This window comes from Thalassophryne amazonica, chromosome 11 (assembly GCF_902500255.1).
Source record: "Thalassophryne amazonica chromosome 11, fThaAma1.1, whole genome shotgun sequence".
Classification (NCBI taxonomy): domain Eukaryota; kingdom Metazoa; phylum Chordata; class Actinopteri; order Batrachoidiformes; family Batrachoididae; genus Thalassophryne; species Thalassophryne amazonica.
Genome location: NC_047113.1, coordinates 37,538,214 through 37,563,993, shown reverse-complemented (window position 1 = coordinate 37,563,993; position 25,780 = coordinate 37,538,214). Strand labels below are relative to the sequence as shown.

The 25,780-nt window shown below is 39.7% G+C and overlaps 1 protein-coding gene across 3 annotated transcripts in view; it reads right to left on the bottom strand.

Moving 5' to 3' along the window:
* The window catches only part of kdm3b (lysine (K)-specific demethylase 3B), a 79,391-nt gene that overhangs the window by 32,882 nt on the left and 20,729 nt on the right, over positions 1–25,780 (bottom strand). For all 3 annotated transcript variants that reach the window (XM_034181224.1, XM_034181225.1, XM_034181226.1), the window contains exons 2-7: positions 22,196–22,360; positions 12,872–12,985; positions 1,303–1,408; positions 1,081–1,205; positions 934–993; positions 130–834 (exon numbers count right to left, since the gene is read on the bottom strand). In XM_034181224.1, coding sequence (XP_034037115.1) covers positions 130–834; positions 934–993; positions 1,081–1,205; positions 1,303–1,408; positions 12,872–12,985; positions 22,196–22,360 — 1,275 coding nt within the window. The remainder of the gene's footprint in view (positions 1–129; positions 835–933; positions 994–1,080; positions 1,206–1,302; positions 1,409–12,871; positions 12,986–22,195; positions 22,361–25,780) is intronic.

Below are 25,780 nucleotides of genomic sequence, written 5' to 3'. Positions count from 1 at the left end.
AATGAAGGTTTATATATATATATATATATATATATATATATATATATATATATATATATATAAAAATCAATGTCTTGCAAAAGCACATTATCATGGTCTTGACTAGACTGCTGACAGTAATGGTATTACCTCAGTCTGGTTCCTCCAGGTGGTTGTGTTGGAAGTGAAACCCACAGATGCAGAAAGGGCCACATTAGGGCTGCTGTCATGTGAAGACCAAGAAATTGTGACAGGACCCGGTGAAACAAGAGCAGTCGTTTTGGGATAAGCTGACTGAGACGTCTCCTCTCTCTCTGTCTGTGAGGATAGTGAGACCTTGGGGGATGGAGCTCCAGGAACCAAGCTTGGCATCTGCCCTAGTGAGGGAAAAGATGTGCTGGAGATGGCAGAGGGTGCTGGTTTGAGAGGAGGAGGAGTAGGAGCATGAGTACCAGGAATAACACAGTCTACCGCCCCTTGTGCAGAGAGTGATCGACCATTTTCGTTGATATGGACAGGACAGCGAGTAGCTGCACTCGACTGGTCCATCTGGAGTGAGGAACTGGTGTTCGGAGATGATACTACACCCTGAGGAAAGGCTGCTTCAGAAGGGCTGCCACTTTTGGTGGTGGTATTCACTCTTTCACCTCCACTTGACTCTCCTCCCCATACCATTCTTTCCACTATGGCTTTGTTGAAGTTTCCACAATTTTGCCTATCAACTGCCATATCTCCTGCTGCTTTAAAACGTTTCAAGTTCATATCATCCTCACCTTCGGAGGCTGTCCTACGTCTGCGGCTACTATCTGCCTTCACTGTTTCACTGTCCTTTCTCCGTCGCCCATTCTTACCAAGCTGGGAAAGAGAGAGTCCATTTATTATTAATAATATTGCAAATGCATGTACGATACAGTTCATCACTTTATAGACACCAGTGTTACAGTGACTACGTACCTCTTCCTCTACTAGCATGACATGCATCACACGTGGATCTACCATCTGATTTTCACATCCCTGCAGCAAAAAAACAAGTACATATTAAGAGGGTTCCACCTCTGCTACAACCAGAATAGATTCGGCCACAACATGAGTGGTACCCACCTTATCCATGGTGATTTCCATGATGTGTGAGACAGGGTCATGCTGACAGACCATTCCTGAAGACCAGCACTCCTCAAACTCTGGCTGGTATACACGAACCCTGCGTCCTTGAATAGTATAGGACCCTGAGGACAGGAGCAGAATTTTATTTATTTAAGGAACAGTGCCACACATTTTTCCATTAGCAGTGAAAACAGGGTTAAGACAAGGAATAAGACTCACCCTTCCTGAAGATCTCCTGCAGCTCAAAGTCACTTCGCCAGCTGGAGATGGCAGCCTGTAGAGAGGGCTGCTCCAGCAGCAGAGGGTGTCTTATGTCTTTATCAAACTGAACAAGGACACAAACAACATTACACCAAGATAGTGGCATAGCAACAACTCTAAAAAATGTACGAAGCTTCATACCAGGACTACAACTAATAATTAGTTTAAATAGGTTAATTTGTTGTTTTTATTCATTCAAAATCTTAAGAGGTCTCTTATGTGATTATGAGCATGTTTAACCACAGATATACAGTGCAGTGCAAATGTTTTAGGGACATATAATGCATCATAAGTGCATTAAAAATGATGAAAACCTGATATTCATAAATCAAGTACATGAAATTCCACTCTAATAATAATCAATCTGAAAACTTTACATGTGACTTTTTTTCCATATATAAGTCGCAACGGAGTATAAGTCACAGGACCTCAAAACTATTTTAGGAAAACACAACTCAAAATACTGTAGAGTAATTGTGTTTTACAATCATTTTAATATTGCATGATCATTTGCAACTGTGTTTTTGCAGTATTCTACAGGCCAGTACACTCACAAAGGAATTATTAATGATCATAATAAATTATTTCTAATTATTATTATATGGATGTGACGCTATGTGCGCTCTGACTGGATATCAGACCGGTTGCCATGACAACCGGTCCGTATCACATTTGCAATTTTGTTCAAGATGAAAAAGTGAGGTGGTAGCCCACGGAGCTGACAAGATGCAGGATCTGTGGAGGTGAGAACTGAGTTTCTCATGAAGGAAGGGAATAAATAAATAAATAAAGAGTTTCTTGTGAAGGCGGAAGCGTCGAACCAGGGTTGATATACTGCAGGTGATAATGAGTGACAGCTGTGATGATCAGCTCAGAGGCAGGACCCAGCAGGAACCAAAAAAAAACAGTCGTGTGACTATCCGAGAAATTGTGGAAGAGGTGGGCATGTCACATGCCACAGCCAGATGTAGGTCAATGACATCCAGTTTTAGTCACATCTGTCTCAGCATTTAGCTTTTACGGTGAAACTCAGTAACACAGATGTAAGCAGAGAACTTTAGCAGCTGCACATATAACAGAGAGCAGCAACACTCATCACAACACTGTAACTTCTTTCTTTCATGTAAGCTCACTAAATTCCTCAGAGTCACATGGAAAATTATAACTTTCCATATGACTGGATTTAAAGTGGTTTTCCCCTTAAGTCATAATTAGAATCACGAGAAAAGTAGGAAAATAATCAGGCACTCATTTTAACCAAAGCAATGGTTTGTGTGAAACCACCCGAGTGGTTGTCAAACATTTGTTCATTAGACAAAAAAAAGGAACATTTTTTAACATACATATTTTTAACAATATTTTTAACAAACTCGAGTCTCAACAGATCTTTACATGAAAATACTAAATAACACTAGTGTTAGCATTCATCTGATCGACAGTCACTCTAACACCCCCCACCCCTATTATGCCCTATTTATTTGCTCATAAAATGTGAACGAGTCACATGAGGTTTCAAAACTGGTACTTCAACACGCAGAGTTTTGCAGATCTGTGACCAAATGACATGCTTGTTGCTACAGTCATGATAGCAAGGAGAAAAGGAACACATGCAGGGTAGTCATCTTCTTGGACCAGGATTGAGAATCTCAATTTATGATGCGATTCTAGATACAAGTTGTCACATGTGGCAGGCAATGACATTAAGCTTTTTAGTGTATTTGTCCACAGGACAAGTAACCCTGGCAGTTTACTTGTCCTATAGGAAAAGCTGGTTGTCCGGACAAGCGAGCGCTGCAGGAGCGAGCTGCCAATGGCGCGTGTCACCTAGGGGTGTCTGGGGACATGCTACTGTCGAAGTACTGAAATTACACTTTTTCATAAATTGCTTCTCTCCTGTGTGGGTGGTAAAATTCAAATTTCAATGGTTTTAGATGCACTGAAAGCAAGAATAATAGACAAAAAAAAATTACACTTATGTTGTCATATCAAAGTTTTTTTTGTATTTTTCTGTCTATGTTAAGAAAATAAGTCAATCAATTCAATCAATCAATTTTTTTATATAACGCCAAATCACAACAAACAGTTGCCCCAAGGCGCTTTATATTGTAAGGCAAGGCCATACAATAATTATGTAAAACCCCAACGGTCAAAACGACCCCCTGTGAGCAAGCACTTGGCTACAGTGGGAAGGAAAAACTCCCTTTTAACAGGAAGAAACCTCCAGCAGAACCAGGCTCAGGGAGGGGCAGTCTTCTGCTGGGACTGGTTGGGGCTGAGGGAGAGAACCAGGAAAAAGACATGCTGTGGAGGGGAGCAGAGATCGATCACTAATGATTAAATGCAGAGTGGTGCATACAGAGCAAAAGAGAAAGAAACAGTGCATCATGGGAACCCCCAGCAGTCTACGTCTATAGCAGCATAACTAAGGGATGGTTCAGGGTCACCCGATCCAGCCCTAACTATAAGCTTTAGCAAAAAGGAAAGTTTTAAGCCTAATCTTAAAAGTAGAGAGGGTGTCTGTCTCCCTGATCTGAATTGGGAGCTGGTTCCACAGGAGAGGAGCCTGAAAGCTGAAGGCTCTGCCTCCCATTCTACTCTTACAAACCCTAGGAACTACAAGTAAGCCTGCAGTCTGAGAGCGAAGCGCTCTATTGGGGTGATATGGTACTACGAGGTCCCTAAGATAAGATGGGACCTGATTATTCAAAACCTTATAAGTAAGAAGAAGAATTTTAAATTCTATTCTAGAATTAACAGGAAGCCAATGAAGAGAGGCCAATATGGGTGAGATATGCTCTCTCCTTCTAGTCCCCGTTAGTACTCTAGCTGCAGCATTTTGAATTAACTGAAGGCTTTTTAGGGAACTTTTAGGAAAACCTGATAATAATGAATTACAATAGTCCAGCCTAGAGGAAATAAATGCATGAATTAGTTTTTCAGCATCACTCTGAGACAAGACCTTTCTAATTTTAGAGATATTGCGTAAATGCAAAAAAGCAGTCCTACATATTTGTTTAATATGTGCTTTGAATGACATATCCTGATCAAAAATGACTCCAAGATTTCTCACAGTATTACTAGAGGTCAGGGTAATGCCATCCAGAGTAAGGATCTGGTTAGACACCATGTTTCTAAGATTTGTGGGGCCAAGTACAATAACTTCAGTTTTATCTGAGTTTAAAAGCAGGAAATTAGAGGTCATCCATGTCTTTATGTCTGTAAGACAATCCTGCAGTTTAGCTAATTGGTGTGTGTCCTCTGGCTTCATGGATAGATAAAGCTGGGTATCATCTGCGTAACAATGAAAATTTAAGCAATACTGTCTAATAATACTGCCTAAGGGAAGCATGTATAAAGTGAATAAAATTGGTCCTAGCACAGAACCTTGTGGAACTCCATAATTAACTTTAGTCTGTGAAGAAGATTCCCCATTTACATGAACAAATTGTAATCTATTAGACAAATATGATTCAAAACACCGCAGCGCAGTGCCTTTAATACCTATGGCATGCTCTAATCTCTGTAATAAAATTTTATGGTCAACAGTATCAAAAGCAGCACTGAGGTCTAACAGAACAAGCACAGAGATGAGTCCACTGTCCGAGGCCATAAGAAGATCATTTGTAACCTTCACTAATGATGTTTCTGTACTATGATGAATTCTAAAACCTGACTGAAACTCTTCAAATAGACCATTCCTCTGCAGATGATCAGTTAGCTGTTTTACAACTACCCTTTCAAGAATTTTTGAGAGAAAAGGAAGGTTGGAGATTGGCCTATAATTAGCTAAGATAGCTGGGTCAAGTGATGGCTTTTTAAGTAATGGTTTAATTACTGCCACCTTAAAAGCCTGTGGTACATAGCCAACTAACAAAGATAGATTGATCATATTTAAGATCGAAGCATTAAATAATGGTAGGGCTTCCTTGAGCAGCCTGGTAGGAATGGGGTCTAATAGACATGTTGATGGTTTGGATGAAGTAACTAATGAAAATAACTCAGAACAATCTGAGAGAAAGAGTCTAACCAAATACCGGCATCACTGAAAGCAGCCAAAGATAACGATACGTCTTTGGGATGGTTATGAGTAATTTTTTCTCTAATAGTTAAAATTTTGTTAGCAAAGAAAGTCATGAAGTCATTACTAGTTAAAGTTAATGGAATACTCAGCTCAATAGAGCTCTGACTCTTTGTCAGCCTGGCTACAGTGCTGAAAAGAAACCTGGGGTTGTTCTTATTTTCTTCAATTAGTGATGAGTAGAAAGATGTCCTAGCTTTACGGAGGGCTTTTTTTATAGCGCAACAGACTCTTTTTCCAGGCTAAGTGAAGATCTTCTAAATTAGTGAGACGCCATTTCCTCTCCAACTTACGGGTTATCTGCTTTAAGCTACGAGTTTGTGAGTTATACCACAGAGTCAGGCACTTCTGATTTAAAGCTCTCTTTTTCAGAGGAGCTACAGCATCCAAAGTTGTCTTCAATGAGGATGTAAAACTATTGACGAGATACTCTATCTCACTTACAGAGTTTAGGTAGCTACTCTGCACTGTGTTGGTATATGGCATTAGAGAACATAAAGAAGGAATCATATCCTTAAACCTAGTTACAGCGCTTTCTGAAAGACTTCTAGTGTAATGAAACTTATTCCCCACTGCTGGGTAGTCCATCAGAGTAAATGTAAATGTTATTAAGAAATGATCAGACAGAAGGGAGTTTTCAGGGAATACTGTTAAGTCTTCTATTTCCATACCATAAGTCAGAACAAGATCTAAGATATGATTAAAGTGGTGGGTGGACTCATTTACATTTTGAGCAAAGCCAATAGAGTCTAATAATAGATTAAATGCAGTGTTGAGGCTGTCATTCTCAGCATCTGTGTGGATGTTAAAATCGCCCACTATAATTATCTTATCTGAGCTAAGCACTAAGTCAGACAAAAGGTCTGAAAATTCACAGAGAAACTCACAGTAACGACCAGGTGGACGATAGATAATAATAAATAAAACTGGTTTTTGGGACTTCCAATTTGGATGGACAAGACTAAGAGTCAAGCTGTCAAATGAATTAAAGCTCTGTCTGGGTTTTTGATTAATTAATAAGCTGGAATGGAAGATTGCTGCTAATCCTCCGCCTTGGCCCGTGCTATGAGCATTCTGACAGTTAGTGTGACTCGGGGGTGTTGACTCATTTAAACTAACATATTCATCCTGTTGTAACCAGGTTTCTGTAAGGCAGAATAAATCAATATGTTGATCAATTATTATATCATAAGTAAAATAAGTAACATCATTGAAAAGTTTAAAAACACATTAATATTTGATGGACATCACATTTGCTCTCTTCTTTAAAAATGACACACTGTACCTTTAGCCCAGTAAGAGTCCAGGCAGAGTTTTTCTGTCATGTTGACAGTTTTTTTTTCTTTTCAACATTTTTGAATGGAATTGCATACTTATTTAAAAAAAAAAAAACAAAAAAAAAAACAATATAACTCCTAATTGTCTTGTTTGAACAAGAGCTAAATCTGGACTGATTTGATTGTCAAATCAGAATCAAATTTATTGCCAAGTAAGTTCTCACGTACAAGTAATCTGATCGGGTGTCATTAGTGCATAAACAACAATAATAAAAAGAAAATGAAATAAATTATTCTGGAAGAAGTAAAGGAGTAAATCTGCTCTTTTAATGATGAACTCATGGATGAAAAACTTTTTAAATCAGTTTTTCACACTTTACTGTTTCACTGAGGCTGTGTGGTGAAGATGATCGTTTATTAAAATTGCTTCGCTGCTTTTTACAGCGTGTAGCCTGTGTGTGTGTGTGTGTGTGTGTGTGTACGTACGAGAGACTCTTCACTCACATCATATCTGAGCAATCTTTGGAAACATGAAGGCTTTCAACTGTAAAATAAAGCCTATAAATGAATTTCTGGAGCTATGCAAGCAGAAGGAGCTCTTTTTATCTGAAGACTTTGATGGAGTTTTGTTTCCACTGTGCTGATAGTAAATTTCAAGATATTTATCAATTATTAATGTCTTTGATCCTGTTCTTCATATATATATATATATATATATGAGGTCTGTTAGAAAATTATCCAACCTTTTTATTTTTTTCAAAAACCTGATGGATTTGAATCACGTGTGCTTGCATGAACAAACCTTGAACCTTTGTGCGCATGCATGAATTTTTTCACGCCTGTCGATTGCGTCATTTGCTTGTAAGCAGCCTTTGTGTGAGGATGGGTGTGGTCTCTCATCGTTTTTTCTTTGCAAGGAAATGGCAGAATGACTGGAGCAGCGCGACTGCATCAAATTTTGCCAGAAACTGGGCAACAGCCAGGTGGAAACCATTCGGATTATTCAGACGGCTTTCGGTGACGATGCTATGGGTATCACACAGATTAAGGAGCGGTACAACCGGTTTAAAGATGGCCGCACAACGGTGGAGAGCATTCATCAAAATGCTGAAATGACCAGATCATTTCCAAAGTGAACACTATGGTGATGTGGGACCGTCGTGTGACTATCCGAGAAACTGCAGAAGAGGTGGACATCAGCACTTTTTCGGCACATTCCACTGTGACAGAAGATTTTGCCATGAAAAGAGTTGCAGCAAAATTCATGCCGATGGCTTGGGCACGAAGCTGCTAATGGAGCAAAAGCACCTTCATGTTGAAGCCTTACAGGACATGTGACATGCTCACCTCTTCCACAATTGGGAAGATTCAGACGGCTTTCGGTGGCTTTTCAGTCGTGTGACTATCCGAGAAATTGTGGAAGAGGTGAGCATGTCACAGCATGTCCTGTGAGACTTCAACACGGTGGCACGGTTCCGCCATCAGCAGCTTTGTGCCCAAGCCATCGGCATGAATTTCGCTGTAACTCTTATATACATATACACACATATATATACATATATACACACATATATATATACACACATATACACACATATATACACACATATATATACATATATACACACATATATATATACACACATATACACACATATATACACACATATATATACATATATACACACATATATATACATATATACACACATATATATACATATATACACACATATATATACATATATACACACATATATACACACATATACACACATATATACACACATATATACACACATATATATACATATATACACACATATACACACATATATACACACATATATATACATATATACACACATATATACACATATATACACACATATATATACATATATACACACATATATACACACATATACACACATATATACACACATATATACACACATATACACACATATATACACACATATACACACATATATATACACATATATATACATATATACACACATATACACACATATATATACACATATATATACATATATACACACATATATACACACATATATACACACATATACACACATATATATACACATATATACACATATATATACACATATATATACATATATACACATATATATACATATATACACACATATATACACATATATACACACATATATATACACATATATATACACATATATACACATATATATACACATATACACATATATATACACATATATATACATATATACACACATATATATACACATATATATACATATATACACACATATATATACACATATACACGCATATATATACACATATATATACATATATACACACATATATATACACATATATACACACATATATATACACATATACATACATATATACACACATATATATATACATATACACACATATATATACACATATATATACATATACACACATATATACACATATACACACATATATATACACATATATATACATATACACACATATATATACACATATATATACATATACACACATATATATACACATATATATACATATACACATATATATATATATACACACACACACATTGTGATTTCACTTAATATTACTTTTCTAGTTAATCACTGAACTGTGTCACACTGTGAAATGACCTGTTGCTTGTATGAGAAGTGTGAGTGTGTAGGTCATGTTTTTGCTAAGCACAGATGTACATTTTAATTAACAGTCCAGCCTTGAGCAGAGAGTGGTGTGACCAGCACACCAGCTCAGGGTTGACGCTGTTTTCTTCATGTTATGAGAAGACTTATATCTGTCTGAAAACAGACCGTGAGACTGGAGGTGGAGAGCCATAACAATTTTCATATCGATGTGAGAACACACTATGAGTCGCCGCTGTGTTTTTGCATATTGTCTCTTCCATATGTCTGTATGCAAGTTTGTTTCAATCAATACAGGAGGCTAGTGGGCGGGGCCTTCAGAGCTGTCTGACGGACAGTGATGAGGGTCGTGTCCGCTGGCTCTCCCTGATTCAGGAAAGAAATTCAATCTCTCTGTGTGGTTATTCTCTGCAATAATTTGAGTTGTCTCTTTTCCCAGGTTCAACTCTGACAGTGCTCTCTGCGCTGCTGCCTGCTGGCGGGAGAGGGGCAGGCGGGCAGTTCAGCACAAACAGCCTGGCTGGATTTTAGAAAACTACCTAAGAGCAGGGCAGAATGCGACGGTGCTGTCATACCACTGATGGCGCGGCGCCGTTGTTCCATTGTCTGGGGAGAACTCTGTGATATCATGTTTTCCGATTGTCCGCTGCGTGGAGAGTGGCAGCAAAAACCGAAGACGCTTTCTTGCGAGGTGCGACACAAGACGTGATGTAAATAAAAAAACAAAAAGGCGGCGGTCAGGTATTTTGGTTCCGAGCGATGAAAATAAAGAATTTGAACATTTTAAACCAAAAAAAAAAAAAAAAATGCCACTTGTCTGGTCTGACAACGATTTAGAGCACATTGCTTGTCCGATCACATTTTACACTTGTCCCAGACAATCAGACAAGCGTTAATGTCGATGGTAGTGTGGGCTGTGAAATTAAATTTGGAGTTCATGATTAGTCTACAGCTACATGCCAACTTGACTTCCTGATTCTCTCTGCTGGCTTCTCAATTATGCTCTTCATTAGCTGTTCAAGGCATACACAACCACAACCAAAATATTAAAATAATAAATACAGAAATGTCCAAATTAAGAGCTTTTGGTTGTTGCCTGCATGTTTCAAGCACAGACTGTACACGGGACAAAGCCTGCTGGATGCTACCCATAGGTTTTCTATAGAGACTCGGAACAGCCGATATGAAGCTCGTGTCTGGCCGTTGCCATGTTGGCAGCTGATGCACGATGAGCTTAAATGCTTAAAGCGGTGCAGTGTGGGTGGCTCAGTGTGTGTGACAAAAGAAGCCTGAACAAGTCTCTTGCTTTGTGTCCAACCACCTAACCTAACCTCAGCTTGGGTGTTTATTACATCATATTTTTGGAAACGGTGGGTGTGCGGTGGTTCTACGAAAGATTTGCTTTGGTGAGGACATCAAACTAACTTTTAATGTTGATCCACTTATTTTCTCAGTAATTGTGCATTAACTGGCCCTAACGGATGAAACTATGGACAGCTGCTAACTCTGCAAGCATACATTAAATCTGACCAGAATTTCACTCAGCGCGAACATTGCAGCAGACATGTCTTAGATGATCCATAAGGATGTTTCATCACACAACAAGGAACATTATTCCAGGTGTTTGTAATAAAGTACTCCTAACAAAAAAGACAGCTCTCTACAACAGCTTGCAGCCCCATCAAGGGGACAAAGAGTTATCGGCCTTTCACATTGAACACTTCAGGCCAATCCGTAAATGCTTCCAAATCCGTCGGATGCGGTGACGCATGACGTCAGACGCTTTGCTTCGGAAGCGGCAAGGGGGCGGAGATTGCTACGTCACACTCTGGCTGTTTCCACAACCTGAAAAAATTTGAGTGATCGCCATCTTGAATTTGCATCGCCTGAACCACAAAAAAGCTTTAAAACACAGCAGAACGATTCTCCCATCACCCTGCTGGGAGAAGCTTTTTTCAGCTACTTTTTGGAGTGACGCCAACCGAAGGAGGACTGACGACTTGGTGGGATATCGATCAAACCGTGACAGCGAGGCAGGCAGCCGGGGAGATGGAGCAAACCCACTCAGTCCAAAATCTCCCACTTTTTGGATATATGCGAAGTCCCGGTGTGCCCAACGGAGTTTAGTCAGAAGCGTCGGTTTAGCTCGGCTTTTGACGCAACGCTTGTGACGCATCTAAAATGCAATGCGTCTCATTGAAAACAATGCTTTTTAGACCGATTTTTGATGCATTTGACGCTTCCGACGTGTTCAGTGTGAAAGGCCCATTATAGTCACAGTGAGAGGCGGAGATGCTCAACCGCTGTCAGTCAAAGCGACCATGCCCCCAAATTAACAGAACTTTGGGTTAAAATGTCGTAACCTAAGTTAGAAAAAAATTCATCCCTTGTACAGATGTCATGGAGGAGGAAACCTTTTACACAGAGCAAAACTGTATTTTTGCACCAGGTTGTAAACATGCTTATTTCTGCTCTAAAACTGGACATTTTAAAATTTACTCTAATGGAAACGTGCTGTATTGGAGCTCACCCCAAGCGGCCAGTTAAAGAACTGCAACTTTTTGTACTTCCGGGAGGGCTTCATTTGACGTCATCAAAGTATACTACTTGGTTTTGTTATGGTTGGTTGTGCATGTTAAGACTCAGAAATGTTAGCTTGGGTTTCTCTCTCAGCTTTACTGCCGACATTTTGTTATACAACACATGACACGTTTCCCCACATTTACACAACCAAGCATAACAGGTTTAAAGTGGCTTTCTCATGTGCTTCATGAAAAAAAATTGAGGGGGACAAATTTCATTTTTGATTAGTTCATTTGCTGATGTCACACTCAGTGTTTTCTTAATCAATTTTAAAGATATTTTTTGCAACGCTCCTCCATATTATGTTAGACTATAGTGCCAGGGCTTCACCCATTCCATTATTAATCCTTTAATACATTTCATATGCCATAAATTTCACAAAATAGTCATTCCACAAGTATTCCAACTGCAATAATAATAGAAAATATAACCACAAGTGCCAAGTGACTGGGTCCAAGCATCTTTCGTGATTGAAAGGCACACAAAAGAATTCCGATTTATGTCTTTATTTGCTTGGTGTTTCAGCTGTGGTTAGTTGATATGTGATTGAAGTGGATACTTTGTAGAGGAGACTTTGCTTGACATTTTGATGTATAATAAGTGTATGTTGGTGTCAGCATTGGTTAGTTATGAGTGTTCAAATGTTCCAAAACAGGGCAAGTCCCCACTTTTGGGGACTCTAGGGTTTAAGAGGTTAAAGCTCATTTCATAGAATAGAGAAGCTATTATTTTATTTATTGGCTTCCATTTTTATTGCAGGCCCATTCTAACACATTCACCATATTTGGTGAATTCACCATATTCATTAAAGAATATCTTTAAAGAAGCAAAAATTAACCCAATTCTTGCCACAGGACCATCAAAAATCTTGTAACTCAAACTTAACACACCTCAAACCTCTTGATAGCTTTGTTATCAGGGAGGAATTCAAAATTCTTGATTCCAAAATACTCCACTGGAACTACAGCTCCTAAACCCACTCTGTCCACCAAGGACCGGAAGACCTGAGGAAAAAGAGAAAGTTGTGTAATTAAGTAAGAAAAGCAGGGCAATAGTTATACTGAATATCATTATGCACAAACCAGTGTTTCCCCTCTGATTTTTTTTTATGACCTAGTGGTACACAAAAACAACAACAAAAATACAGGCATAAAAAAAGGATGAGGATCATTCAGTTTCAGCATGAGTAACCTCTCCACTGCAAATTGTATGGTTGCAAACAACATATTTGACAAAAAGAATCATTTTAATGTGCAGGAGATGTCAGAGTCCCTCAGTCATCTGGTAGATCTGATGGCGCACATGCCTCCACTGTTGCTGGAAAATTTAACTCCAGACCTTGTGAATCATTTCACAACAAACAGAGGTTGGGCCAGATATGACCCATGGGCTGCAAACTTGCAGCCCTGATTCAGGTGTTGCACAGCAGCTGACTTAACAAAATGCTCTCTGACAAAACAATCATGCAAATCATGAAAGTTTTAACCTTTTTTCCAAAATGGCACAGCACCAACAAATTGCACAAACGGTGAGAGTCCTTCATTAAAACAAGCCTGCAGCACAACAGATTCCAGGAGAGAAGTGAAGAACATTTTTTTATATGTCAACAGAAGACCAAATCTGTTCAGCAGCAATCAGAGTGACATCTAACACCTTCTACTGAAAGCTCTGAGCCTAACATTACTGATGCTTTTTCACACTGCACTACTGTCAGCTGACCTCTGTTATAATAAAACAAGGAAAAAAAACATACTGATTGAAGCTGTCAAATACCTCATAAATACAGAACAACAAGAAACTGTAGGGGAAACACTGCAGTTCAGTTAACCTTTTGAGTAGAAAGGCAACAACCTATTCCAACTATGATCAGATTATGAACATTGCCACATGATGCTCAACGAGACAAAAAAGTGTGAATTACAGATTAATTACTAGTACAAAAAACCTCTCATTTTATAGAGAAATGTGGTCAACCAACCTAATACCCAATTTCAGTTTTATATTTAATAGACCTTGCCCTTCTGACATAATTATGTCACATGATCACCATCTTGGAGGCCAAGAAAGATTGCCATGACTCTGAAATCATTAATCCCATTCATTATCTCCTTTTCTTAAAATCTCGAGGATTTGCTTATGAAGGAGATATGAAATTTCAGTTAGGTTTGCAAAAAGACACATGGGAAAATTGATCCTAGATCTGATTTGTTTCTTTGCAGGGCTCTCCCTAAGCAATGGAATATTCGCCATGTGCCATCATGCTAGGATTTCAGCACCATCCTGCAGATTTTCAAATTTAGAGTGTTCCCGCTCCGTTTTTTCCCCACATAAGTATTTATTTTTTCACATCGCTACGAGTTTTGGAGCTCTCCCGGACCACAAACACTGCAGTCGGCAGAATCCTCAGTCAGCCAGGCTGCACGTGCATGTGAACGCAGCCTGTTAAAAACTGAGATGTGAGTGCAGCTTTTCCTCAAAAGCCACATTTGATAAATCCATTGTGGACCCTGTTCACAAAATGTAATGAGATGAAAACACTGACTGAATCCGATAACAATGAGCCCAATAAATGTTTTTTTTGAATAGTTAAACTTTATTCACTTCAAGTGCATGTCCTTTCGCTTCATTTGTTTGGTGTTGAGCAGCCAATGGACCAACACATAGCAACCGAATAGTCTGTTTCTGATGATCAGCATGGACCCTCTTTCTCTTAAAGTGGATATGACACCTAAAAAATTAGGTAAAACTGATATACGAGGTCTATTAGAAAAGTATCCGACCTTATTATTTTTTTCAAAAACCATATGGATTTGAATCACGTGTGATTACATCAGACATGCTTGAACCCTCGTGGGCATGCAAGAGTTTTTTCACGCCTGTCGGTTACGTCATTCGCCTGTGGGCAGTCTGAGTGAGGAGTCGCCCACCCTCTCGTCGATTTTTTCATTGTTTAGGAATGGCTCAGGCTGCTGCTTTGTTTGATCAAAGTTTTTTCAAAACTGTAAGGCACAACTGAGTGGACACCATTCGATAAATTCAGCTGGTTTTCGGTAAAAATTTTAACGGCTGATGAGAGATTTTGGTTTGCTAGTCACGCCGTAAGGATGGCCCACGGCGCCTGACGGCGATCTGTGCTTCGAGGCGGCAGCGTCTCGCTGTTTCAAGCTGAAAACTTCCACATTTCAGGCTCTGTTGACCCAGTAAGTCATCAGAGAACAGAGAACTTTCAGAAGAAGTCAGCATGAGGGGTTTATTCGGACATTCCATTGTTAACGGACATTTTGTAATGAAAGAACATGCGGGCAGAGTCGCATGTCGGGCCGGACCCGACCGCGGGGGGTCGCGGCAGGAAAAACACCTCCGTTGAAAACCTTAACGGACAAGTTGGAACATGCCCAAGCTGTTAAACAATTTCTCAGTTACTCACTTGTTGAAAGCCATCAAAAGCCGCCTGAATTTTACAAATGGTTTTCAACACAGAGGTGTTTTTCCTGTCGCGGCGCACACAGATTCACCGAGTCGTCACGGAAACGACTCGGCGAATTTGCACGCACGTCTTTCATTACAAAATGTCCTTAAACAGTGGAATGTTCGCATAAACTCCTCATGCCGGCCTCTTCTGAATGTTCTCTGTTCTCTCATGACGTCCTGGGTCAACAGAGCCTTAAATTAGGATGATTTCAGCTCGAAACAGGCCGACGACGGCACCTGGAAGCACTGCAGGACGTCCCGCTCTGTGGGAAGTCCTTACAGCGACAGAAACACTCCATAATCTCTCATCAGCTGTTAAACTTTTCACCGAAAACCAGCTGAATTTCTCGAATAGTGTCCACTCGGATATTCCTCACAGGTCCAGAAAAAAGTTTGATAAAGCAACGCGCGCCGTCTCGAGCAGCGTGTGAATCAAAGGAATTCAGCCGAGAGGGCGGGACCACATCTCACTCAAGGCCTGCCCACAGGGAAATGACGTCACCGACACGCACGAAAAAACTCATGCATGCGCACGAGGTTTCAAGCATGATTGGTGTAATCGTATGTCAATCAAATTCATATAGTTTTTTTTTTTATAATAAAACTGCCGGTTAGTTTTATAAGATACCTCGGAAATATCAAAATATACATACAGCATAGTAAGTTGAAAGTGGTTTTAATTATTATCACTGAGAAATAAAGTTTGTAGAGTTTCTCAAAAGTGTGTTTCTTGGAAAGCGTGCTGGTAGCGTTCCATCAGCGGTGATGCCGTGAGGTCACAAAATGTACAGTCCCGTCTTTGTCTGTTAGATTAACAACAGGAACAGATGGACCTCAGCATGGACAGTGACGAGATCAAGAACTTTTCTGACTCCTCTTCAAGTGTGGATTATTTCTGACTCGGATCCTGAGGATGTCACAGCAGTGATTAGACCCTACAGACTGGAGCCGTATCTTTCGGATTAACATTCAAACCAGGAGTATTCTGGCAGCGAAAATAATGCAGACGGTGTTTATAGTGGAGCCAAAGCAGAGGCAAGAGACGTGCCAATTCTGATGGATTTTGAAAGGCTGCAGAATATGGAATGGTAAGGTAGGCTTTGATTTTTGTTGCTGCCGTCTATAACACTCTAATTACTGTATAGCATTTTCGATTCGAGCGTCTGTTTACTGCCTTTGTTATTGTTCCGGAGCAGTGATAGTGTAGCTACTACTTGTGGACTACTGTCATTTACCTTCGGGTTTTGCCGTTTGAGTGCCTGGCATTGCATTCATCATGTTTAGTTACGTTATTTTCACAAAAGAATAGGAAATAAACGGCGAAGTTTTCAAAAAAGATCGCTGAAAACACTGAACCAGCCGCCGCGTTGCCGCCGCCGCGTTTACATGCCGCCGCCGCGTTTACATGCCGCCGCCGCGTTTACATGCCGCCGCCGCCGCCGCGTTTACATGCCGCCGCCGCCGCCGCGTTTACATGCCGCCGCCGCCGCCGCGTTTACATGCCGCCGCCGCCGCCGCGTTTACATGCCGCCGCCGCCGCCGCGTTTACATGCCGCCGCCGCCGCCGCGTTTACATGCCGCCGCCGCCGCGTTTACATGCCGCCGCCGCCGCGTTTACATGCCGCCGCCGCCGCGTTTACTACGTACGTTTCTTGACCATTTCAAGATGTGAACATATTATTTGGGGTTGACATTTTATGTGTTCCTGTGAGCGGTGCGAGAACATGGAGACGGTAGAGGAAAGTGTCTGCTGTCGGGAGCAAATGCGTGTGTGCGAGCGGAGCGAGCGGCAGCCGGACATTTCGTGCATCACACAACACCGCAGCTTTTGATCAATCTGCCTGGACTTAAAAAGGCTAAAACCTTTTGCCTTTGTGTTTGTGCAATATGCTGTGACACACTGGTCATGCATATCGACAAGCAAGTCCCTGAGAGCTGTGTTTAATCAAAGTTTCTGCCGCTAAAAAAAGGTGTAAACGGCCGCCAGGCGCGCAAGCCTATACAGTCTACACGTAGTGATGTATTTTCGGTTTGGTGCTCAGCGGAAGCTGTTCACGGGGCGTGCACATTTTTCAGTGGTGGGACATTCACATGTTACATATAACGGGAGAACTGCGTCCATTTTCCCAAAACGCTTAGGCTGACTGAATTATATAACTTTTGTTACATGTAATAAGACTACCTTGTCTTTAAGTGTGATATCCACTTTAAAAGGCTTTATTTTACTTAGTGTGCCGCTTTGGATAGATGACTAGCTCTTTACAACGGTTATGCGGATGCTCCATGTCATTTTTTTATACTTTATTGTATAGAGATATTGCTTTAAAAGAAAATTTGTGTCAGTTTCCACGTGGACAAGGCCTCAGTTTGCAATTTTAGATAAGATGTAAAGGTGAAGTTGCCGTAACTGGCTTCCAATGGTATTTGAAAAAGGCAAAATACTGCAGCCTCTTCCCGATATGTATGTGTGTGCATCTGTGTATGGGGTGTTGAGAGAAAGGACAGGGGTAGCCCGTCTACTGCCCCCACCCCATGTGCCTGACCTCTAGTGCCATCATGTCTGAAATTCCTGAGGCGAGCCCCGCATTTTATGAAATCCATCCTCTATTCCACTCAACCACGAGGCTGTATAACTGGAAATACAAATGTGGTATGATGCAAAGCTTCACAACTGCTTCAGTGTTTTCATGGGTTTTATGGTGGCTTTCCTCACTAGTCCCATTTTGCAGTCCCTCAGTTTTTAAGGACTGTCTACTCTCAAGATTTGGCATATACGAGTATTTCGATATATACGTCAGTCCCTTTGAACATTTTTTTCCTTTCAGCACCTTATTAAAGACTTTTTGCACTTATTTCTGTGCTGCACCAGTTATTTCTTCTTTTTTATTAAATATCTTGTCTTTGTGGTGTATTCAATTGAATGTAGGTTGAAGAGGATTTGGAAATCACTGTATTCTGGGTTTTTTTTTTACATTTTACACAACGTCCCAACTTCATTGGGACTGAGATTGTATCTGCCTTGCAAGAACTATCAAATCAAATCAAATTCAAATCTAATTGCATATGTGTACTTATCTATGTAAATGGTTCCGTCAGTGTGGCATTTACCATTACTACATATGCAGACAGGGGGAAGTTAAAAAAAAGACCTTCATGGCAAAGGCTGTGAATACTTAGGTACCTGTGATTTCTTAGTTTATTTTTTAATAAAAATGCCAAAATTTTAAAAAACACCTTTCCCCCCCCCCAGTCATTATGGGATATTGTGTGTAGAAGTTTGAGGGGAAAAAAAATTTATTTCATCCATTTAAAAAATAAGGCTGTAACATAACAAATGTGGAAAAAGTGAAGCACTGTGAATACTTTCCAGGTGCACTGTAGCCCTTTGAGATATAGAAACCTTTTTAATCCCCCCAGTGAGATGGTAAGGCAGTGTTTCTACTTTTAATTAATCAGGTTTACATTGATTCATAGAGTTCCCCTAAAGCAATTCAGAGCATAAAAATTAACAAAAACTGAACACAAGGCAAAGAGAATTTGCTGCTGCTTTTCATTATACTGATAAAAAATAACATTTTGTTATAAACAGCTGCAACCTCTGTGATACTACTGATTTCATGTGTTCAATAACTGACTGTGCAAGTTCTTCTTGATTGTATATCAAGTATATCAACTGTATACCAGTGTTACATTGGTGATACCACCCAGCCAGAGTCAACATATTTGGTCAGACATAAAATCCTGGCCTGAAATACTGTTAGACTCATCAGTCCTCAGCTAAACTCAGTCAGGTGTGCTCAGCCAAACAAGAGCTGTGGAAAGACAACATGTATGGTAGATGCTCTTCAGAAGAAGGGTTACAATCATTTGTTCATCTGCTTTGTCATGTATCCCAAAAAAAAAATAATAATCATCCAACTACGTGTCTCGGGACACTTTCTCTGATAAAAAGTGTGTCAGAACCACCGAACAAGTGACTGACAGCAATCGCATAGGAAAAATGGTGTGTGAGATCAAGTTCAAATGTGATTAGCAAAAACCCTGTGACACATCTGGCCTTTTGTGGCCAAATATAGACTCCTGTTTGTCAGTGAAGGTTTGAAGGCCTGATTCTTGTGCACATTTCAAAGTAAGATGTATGTCTTATTCCTGTACGTCAAGTTAAACATGATGGGCAAAGACAAAGCTGAACCTGCAAGCCCAGTAGGTTTGTCAAATGAACAGAAACAATTCAGATGGGGAGGGTAAGCTGTGATTGCAGGCCGGGGCAGCAAATGCCATGTGTCATGGCAGCCCCCCCACCCCCCCCCCCCCCAAAAGGCCTTTACTTCCATTACACAACCAAAAGCTGGCCTGTATTTGCATGATTTCCCTCACAGTGCAGATTAAGTACATATGTAAATAAACTTTTAACATTTATTTTGAGTTCTTTGTATTTTCGGGGGGGATACAATCACAATAAAAGACTGTTGTTGTTATGTACTTATGATCAGTTGGAAGGACAGCAGCACACTGACAGCAGCTCGATCCCGTCTGTGAAACAGGCCATGATCCACAGCGAAACAAATGCTACTAGTATAAGATATAATTTATTTGCACTTTACCTGATCACAAATTGACATAAGACTACACGTTATATTTCATGTCATCTGATGTTATGCATAGGTCTTAACTAATGTTTAAGGTTAAAACAATGTTGGATAGATACAGCATTTGCTGCCATGTTAAACTTACATGCAGTAGCTTTAATGTGTGCTTGCTCGAGGGGTTGGTAAGGTTCGACGTTACTTGTGTGAAACGCCTTGAGGCAATTTTGTTGTGATTTAGCGCTATCCAAATGAAATAAATTTAAACTGAATTGTAATAAATTGAAACTTAATGTACTGAGGCACAGAGTTGAGCTTTGTCACGCTCTGGAGCACTATGAAAAGTGTAAATGCAAACTTTCTTTTTTGCTAAATGTTTTTGAACTGGATTACATCTCATCAATCATGATTGATGAATTCAGTGTTCATGTTGTGCAACATGTTAAATGGATTTTTGATGTGTAAATGGTAAATCGACTGCATTTATATAGCGCTTTTCCATCTGCATCAGACGCTCAAAGCGCTTTACAAATAATGCCTCACATTCACCCTGATGTGAGGGTGCTGCCATACAAGGTGCTCACTACACACCAGGAGCAATAGGGGACCTTGCCCAAGGGCCTTTAGTGATTTTCCAGTCAGGCTGAGATTTGAACCAAGGATCTTCTTGTCTCATGCCCATCGCCTTAACCACTGGACCATCACCTCCCCTGTCACCTCCCAAATACGTGTCAGTATTGTGAATTTTAAGTTTGATTTTTCACAATTGATAGCATGTCATGAAGCATCAGTCCGTACAGATTAAAAATCACTATAGGCAGCGTTGCTATTCAACGACCAACCCATCCACAAAATATATAACGGCTAACTGGATCCCTGTCGTTTGACTGGTGGCTTGTATGTCACATGACATGGATTATTTGTACCATTTGCCGTTGTGTTTCATTTACTATGCAATAGTTCTTTCTAGCGTGCAATTTTTGTGCTATATGAAATGTGCTATTGCACGCCCCGACCACCGCACTCGCTCACACTACTGGGGGCAGCGTTTAGCTAAACATGGCAGATTTGTTTTGCTGGCAGACGACAATCTGAAGGAGCTAACTGACAGTGCTAATTCTTCTAACACACACATACACACACACAAAAAACAAATCCACTATGCTGTAAGCCGTGTGGAGACATGAAGAGGATGAAGTTAGGATGAAAAGCTGGACTAATTTCTGATGTAATTTTTCGCTGGTCTGAGGAAGTACACAAACTTTTTTTTTGTTTGTTTTTGGGTTTTTTTTGTGGAAGTACACAAAGTCAGTGCAAGGCATCACAGACTGCATTGTCAGAATTGTTTTTGAACTATCTAACTGTTTTTCCAAGTTGACTGAGAACAATGTTGGACTTCATTCATGTTGGACTGTTAAGCAGCAGTGCCGCACACCAAAATGTAAGTCCATTTTCTGTTGTTTATAAATTCATAAACTATCAAATGACAAGCATCTATTTTCACCTTTATATAAAACAATGAATGTTTTTTTCCATTCTTTCAATAGAACGAATATTTAATTCAGTGAAAGCTTTCAACTTATAAAATATTAGTACCATTGAACTCAAAAACATTCATTATTTATATATTAATTCATATAAAACATCAGCTTTTGTAATAAGTAGGTGGCATCTAAACTCCCATGCAGCGGACTGATCTCCTACGGTGCCAGTATTCAACTCAAATGTGTGTGTGTATATATATATTTATATATATATATATATATAAAACAATAAGTCAATATAGTAATTATTGGGACAGGCCTAACTGGTCCTTTCTTTCAGCTGCTCCCATTGAGGACTTTAAAACAACAGAAACATCCATCTTCACCTCACACAGATTCTTTATGGATGTCGGTGGATTCTTGCTATGGGTAAGTGTTGTGAATGGTACCATTTTCATACTGTCATTTATATCATTATTGCCAAAAATAGCATGAAATATCTTGATACAATCCTGTATCATCCACTGCACCTGGCATACGCAAATACATGAGAAGCAAAAGTTAAAGAGGATTCAATTATATTCACGCCAAAGCTGTTTATAGGCAGTTTGATGGAAGAACTTTTATGACCCTGAAGAGTCATCTTACGACTCATCTCCAGTGGAGCACTCACCAGAGCAGGCCAGACTGTGGCTGATGGCGGGACTCCAGCAGTCCCAGTGTTCTCACTCCGTGTGGCCCAAACAACAGAGTCTTCCACCAACACAGCCCTCACACCGTCCCCGTACACCTGCACCCAGGAACACTGCTGCGAAGTATTCTCAAACTCCACATATACCTGGAGCAGGAAAAACAGAAAGACACAACACATGTAAGAACTACTTTGTGATAGAAGATGGGTATGCTTTATGCATGAGGCTGCAACCTAAGGACCTGTTGAATATTTCATAAAATCAGAAAGAGATGCCATGCCCAAATTCTGCATAGTGCAAACTAGAGCATGACACGGGAGTGGATTTTCACTCCCGTCCCATCCCACTCCCACAAAAAAAAAATCCCATCCTGTCCCAATCCTGGACTGGAGTAAAAAAATAAATCCCATCCCGTCCCACTCCTGTAAAGATGACTCCCAATCCCATCCCGATCCCACTCAAAATCAGTCCCACTCCCGTGTGTCTCGCACCATGATGATCAATCAGGGACTGAATATGTAGTGACGTGGAGATGTCTGGAGTTTGACTGAAGATGTGAAAATGCCCTGTCTCTGGTAGCAGCCTGTGAGCAGGACTTATGTCTCTTTTGTCCTTTATTTCACAATTATGACAGAGTTTTTGGAGCAAGCAGCAGCACCACAGCAAGCAGGAGCGAGAGTTTCTTTGGAGATTATTTTACTTATTAACTACACAGATTTATAATAAAACAAATGGTGACTGGTTTCTAAACACAATTATGACAGTTTTTTGGTGGAAGAGCGAGCTGCAGCAAGCAGCGGAGTCAAGAAGGGCATCCAGTGTAAAACTTTTGCCAAATCCCAATGTGCATGACTGGATCTGTTGTGGCAACCCTGAACAACAAAACAGAAGTGGGATGAACAGCAACAATTTTCTGTTCAGTTTTATTGATATAGTGCCAAATGACAACACGTTGCCCAAAAGCACTTGACAGGGCAAGGACTCAACTGCAGACCAGGCACAATAAGGTCACCAATCCTCAGGTAACCCCAACAAGAAATAAATAAAACAAAAATTAAGATGAGTGTGTAAAATGATAATACAGACTAGAGTGTTGCCCGTGGGGTTCCACAGGATCAAGATTGGGTAGTGTTTATAAAATAGATAGCTGACATTTTTTAAGGGTTGTAATAAATTATGCAATGAATTGGAATGGCATGCAAGTCCAGAATGTTTTTGAACCTTAGACCTCAACAATTTTTAGAAAAGGAACTCAACCCTTTTATTTACTGTTAATTATGTAATTTATGTTAATTTACTGTCTTAATGTATTTATAAATTGTTTGCTGTTGTTATCATATACACACTATTATTATTATTCTCATCATTATTTTTATTTTATTATGACTTCTATTTTGTCATTTGATTTTTAAATGGACCACAATGGAAATAAGTGTTTTCACTTTCTTGTGTCATCCATGTGTTTTTAATGCATTTACAATTACATGCACTTACACTGAAGCTTTTAATATAAAGATTATTTGCTGCCACCTGCTTGAAAGGTGTGTTGGTCCAAAATGTAATTAGTCGGACTGCAGCCATCGATTATTTTAGTATTCCAATATTCTATCGATTATTAAGTAGTAGAAATAAAGTATTTATTTTACTTATTCAAGTCACTTTTGCATTTTTAACAACATCAACAGTCCAGGGCTCTCCCTAACCAATGGCACAATGTCACCGTGTCATCACACAGATTGTCAAATTTAGTGCATCTCTTTGTTATCCTGAGCACTCATTTATTTTTTTCACAACTTTACAAGTTTTGGATCTTTCCTGGCATCAGGAGCTTAGCCAAAATCGGGCCAAAGTCTTGACATTTTGCTGAAATGGCGATGGGATGTGGCTTTCTGTTTTTTGTTTTCCCCAACTTGTAAAACTTAACCATTTCAAAAAATTTTTTTTTTTAAAGGTTTGTGAACTGGGTCCCTGAGTGATAGTGATTTTTTTTTTTTATCCTTTTCTCTGTGATTCAGCCAATGCATTCCAGCTGGAGGTTAAACATGTAAGCCCCGCAGTCAGTTTTTATTATTTATTTATTTATTTATTTTTATTATTTATATTAGTTACCGTGTTTGTGAAGCATTGTGTGCTGCCCAAAAAAGCGAAAATTAAAAAAGCGAAACACTCAGTACAAAACTGAGTGTGGGCAGGGACGGAGCTGTGAGGGCAGTGCTGAGCCGCTCAAACCGGGCAGAAGGAGACAGCCACCGCCCACTGCATGAATAACCACTCCCCACGTAGACCGGAGAGCAGGCAGCAGATGAAACGGTGTTTAAAAAAAACAAAACAAACACACTGCTTCACTTTAAATGTGCAGTAAGCTATTTTAGTGCAGCGGATAACTGAAAAAATGCTTCACATGGTGACGCAAGCACCAAATTTGGCACACATACTCCTTAGACATTACTCTTAAAAATGCCGGGTACCCACGTGAACTTTCAATAGGCGACCAAGAAGGGGTCAACTGAAGTATTACACAGGGGTCAAAATTTAAAAATGCTCCAATCATATTGAAAGGAATTCCATATTATTTGTCTGATCATAAAGATTCCAAAAAGGTATAGTTTGGACTATCTGTGAATGAATGGTCTGGAGTTATGGGGTAAAAACAGCAAGAACACTGAGAAAGGTCAATTTCAGTTTGTACAGGGGTCAAAAGTTAAACTTGCTCCAATTTTGGTAAAAGTGGTGCAAATTACTGGTTGAGCTAATAGGATTAATAAATGGAATAGTTTTGACTGTGTTGCGTGCTTAGTTTGCAAAGTAAAGGTTAAACAATATCAGCATCCATTGGATTCTATGACATGTGACATATGCTACCCTGTAACATGATAACTAAGCATGATGCATGATGCAAACTATTCCTTTTTAAAACCGTATTCACCCAACTAATAATTTGCATCACTTTTTACCAAAATTGGAGCAACTTTAACTTTTGACCCCTGTACAAATCTTCTTCTTGGCTGCCTATTGAAAGTTCACGTGGGTACCCGGCATTTTTAAAAGAGTAATGTCTAAGGAGTATGTGTGCCAAATTTGGTGCTTGCATCACCATTTGAAGGATCCCTCAGTAAATATTCACTTATCTGCTGCACTATTTCAGATGATCAGCGTGGACCGTTTTTCTCCTAAAAGGCTTTATTTCACTCTGTGTGTCGCATTGGAAAGTTGTAGCTATTGAGATAGGCATTTTACTCTGCAGAATTTCTGTGAATCCACGGATAGTGTCCGCGGTTTTAAAAAATTTGTACAATGTTGTAAAAAAAAAAAAAAAGAACGCTTTGCAATAACAGTTCTCCTAACTCGGTGACAATCACAATTACAAACCATCAGCAGAGTACAACACTAACCCGACCCCCATGACAAAATCCATGGAATTCCACAAATCTGCTGATTTTTCACAGCACCAATACAGTAATACATTTTCTCTGACTTTGAGGCTGGTATCTTTAACACCCAACCCTTTTTATTAGAGACTGATCACAGACAGGTGAGTTGCCTAAAATTGGACTCAAATCTCTGGT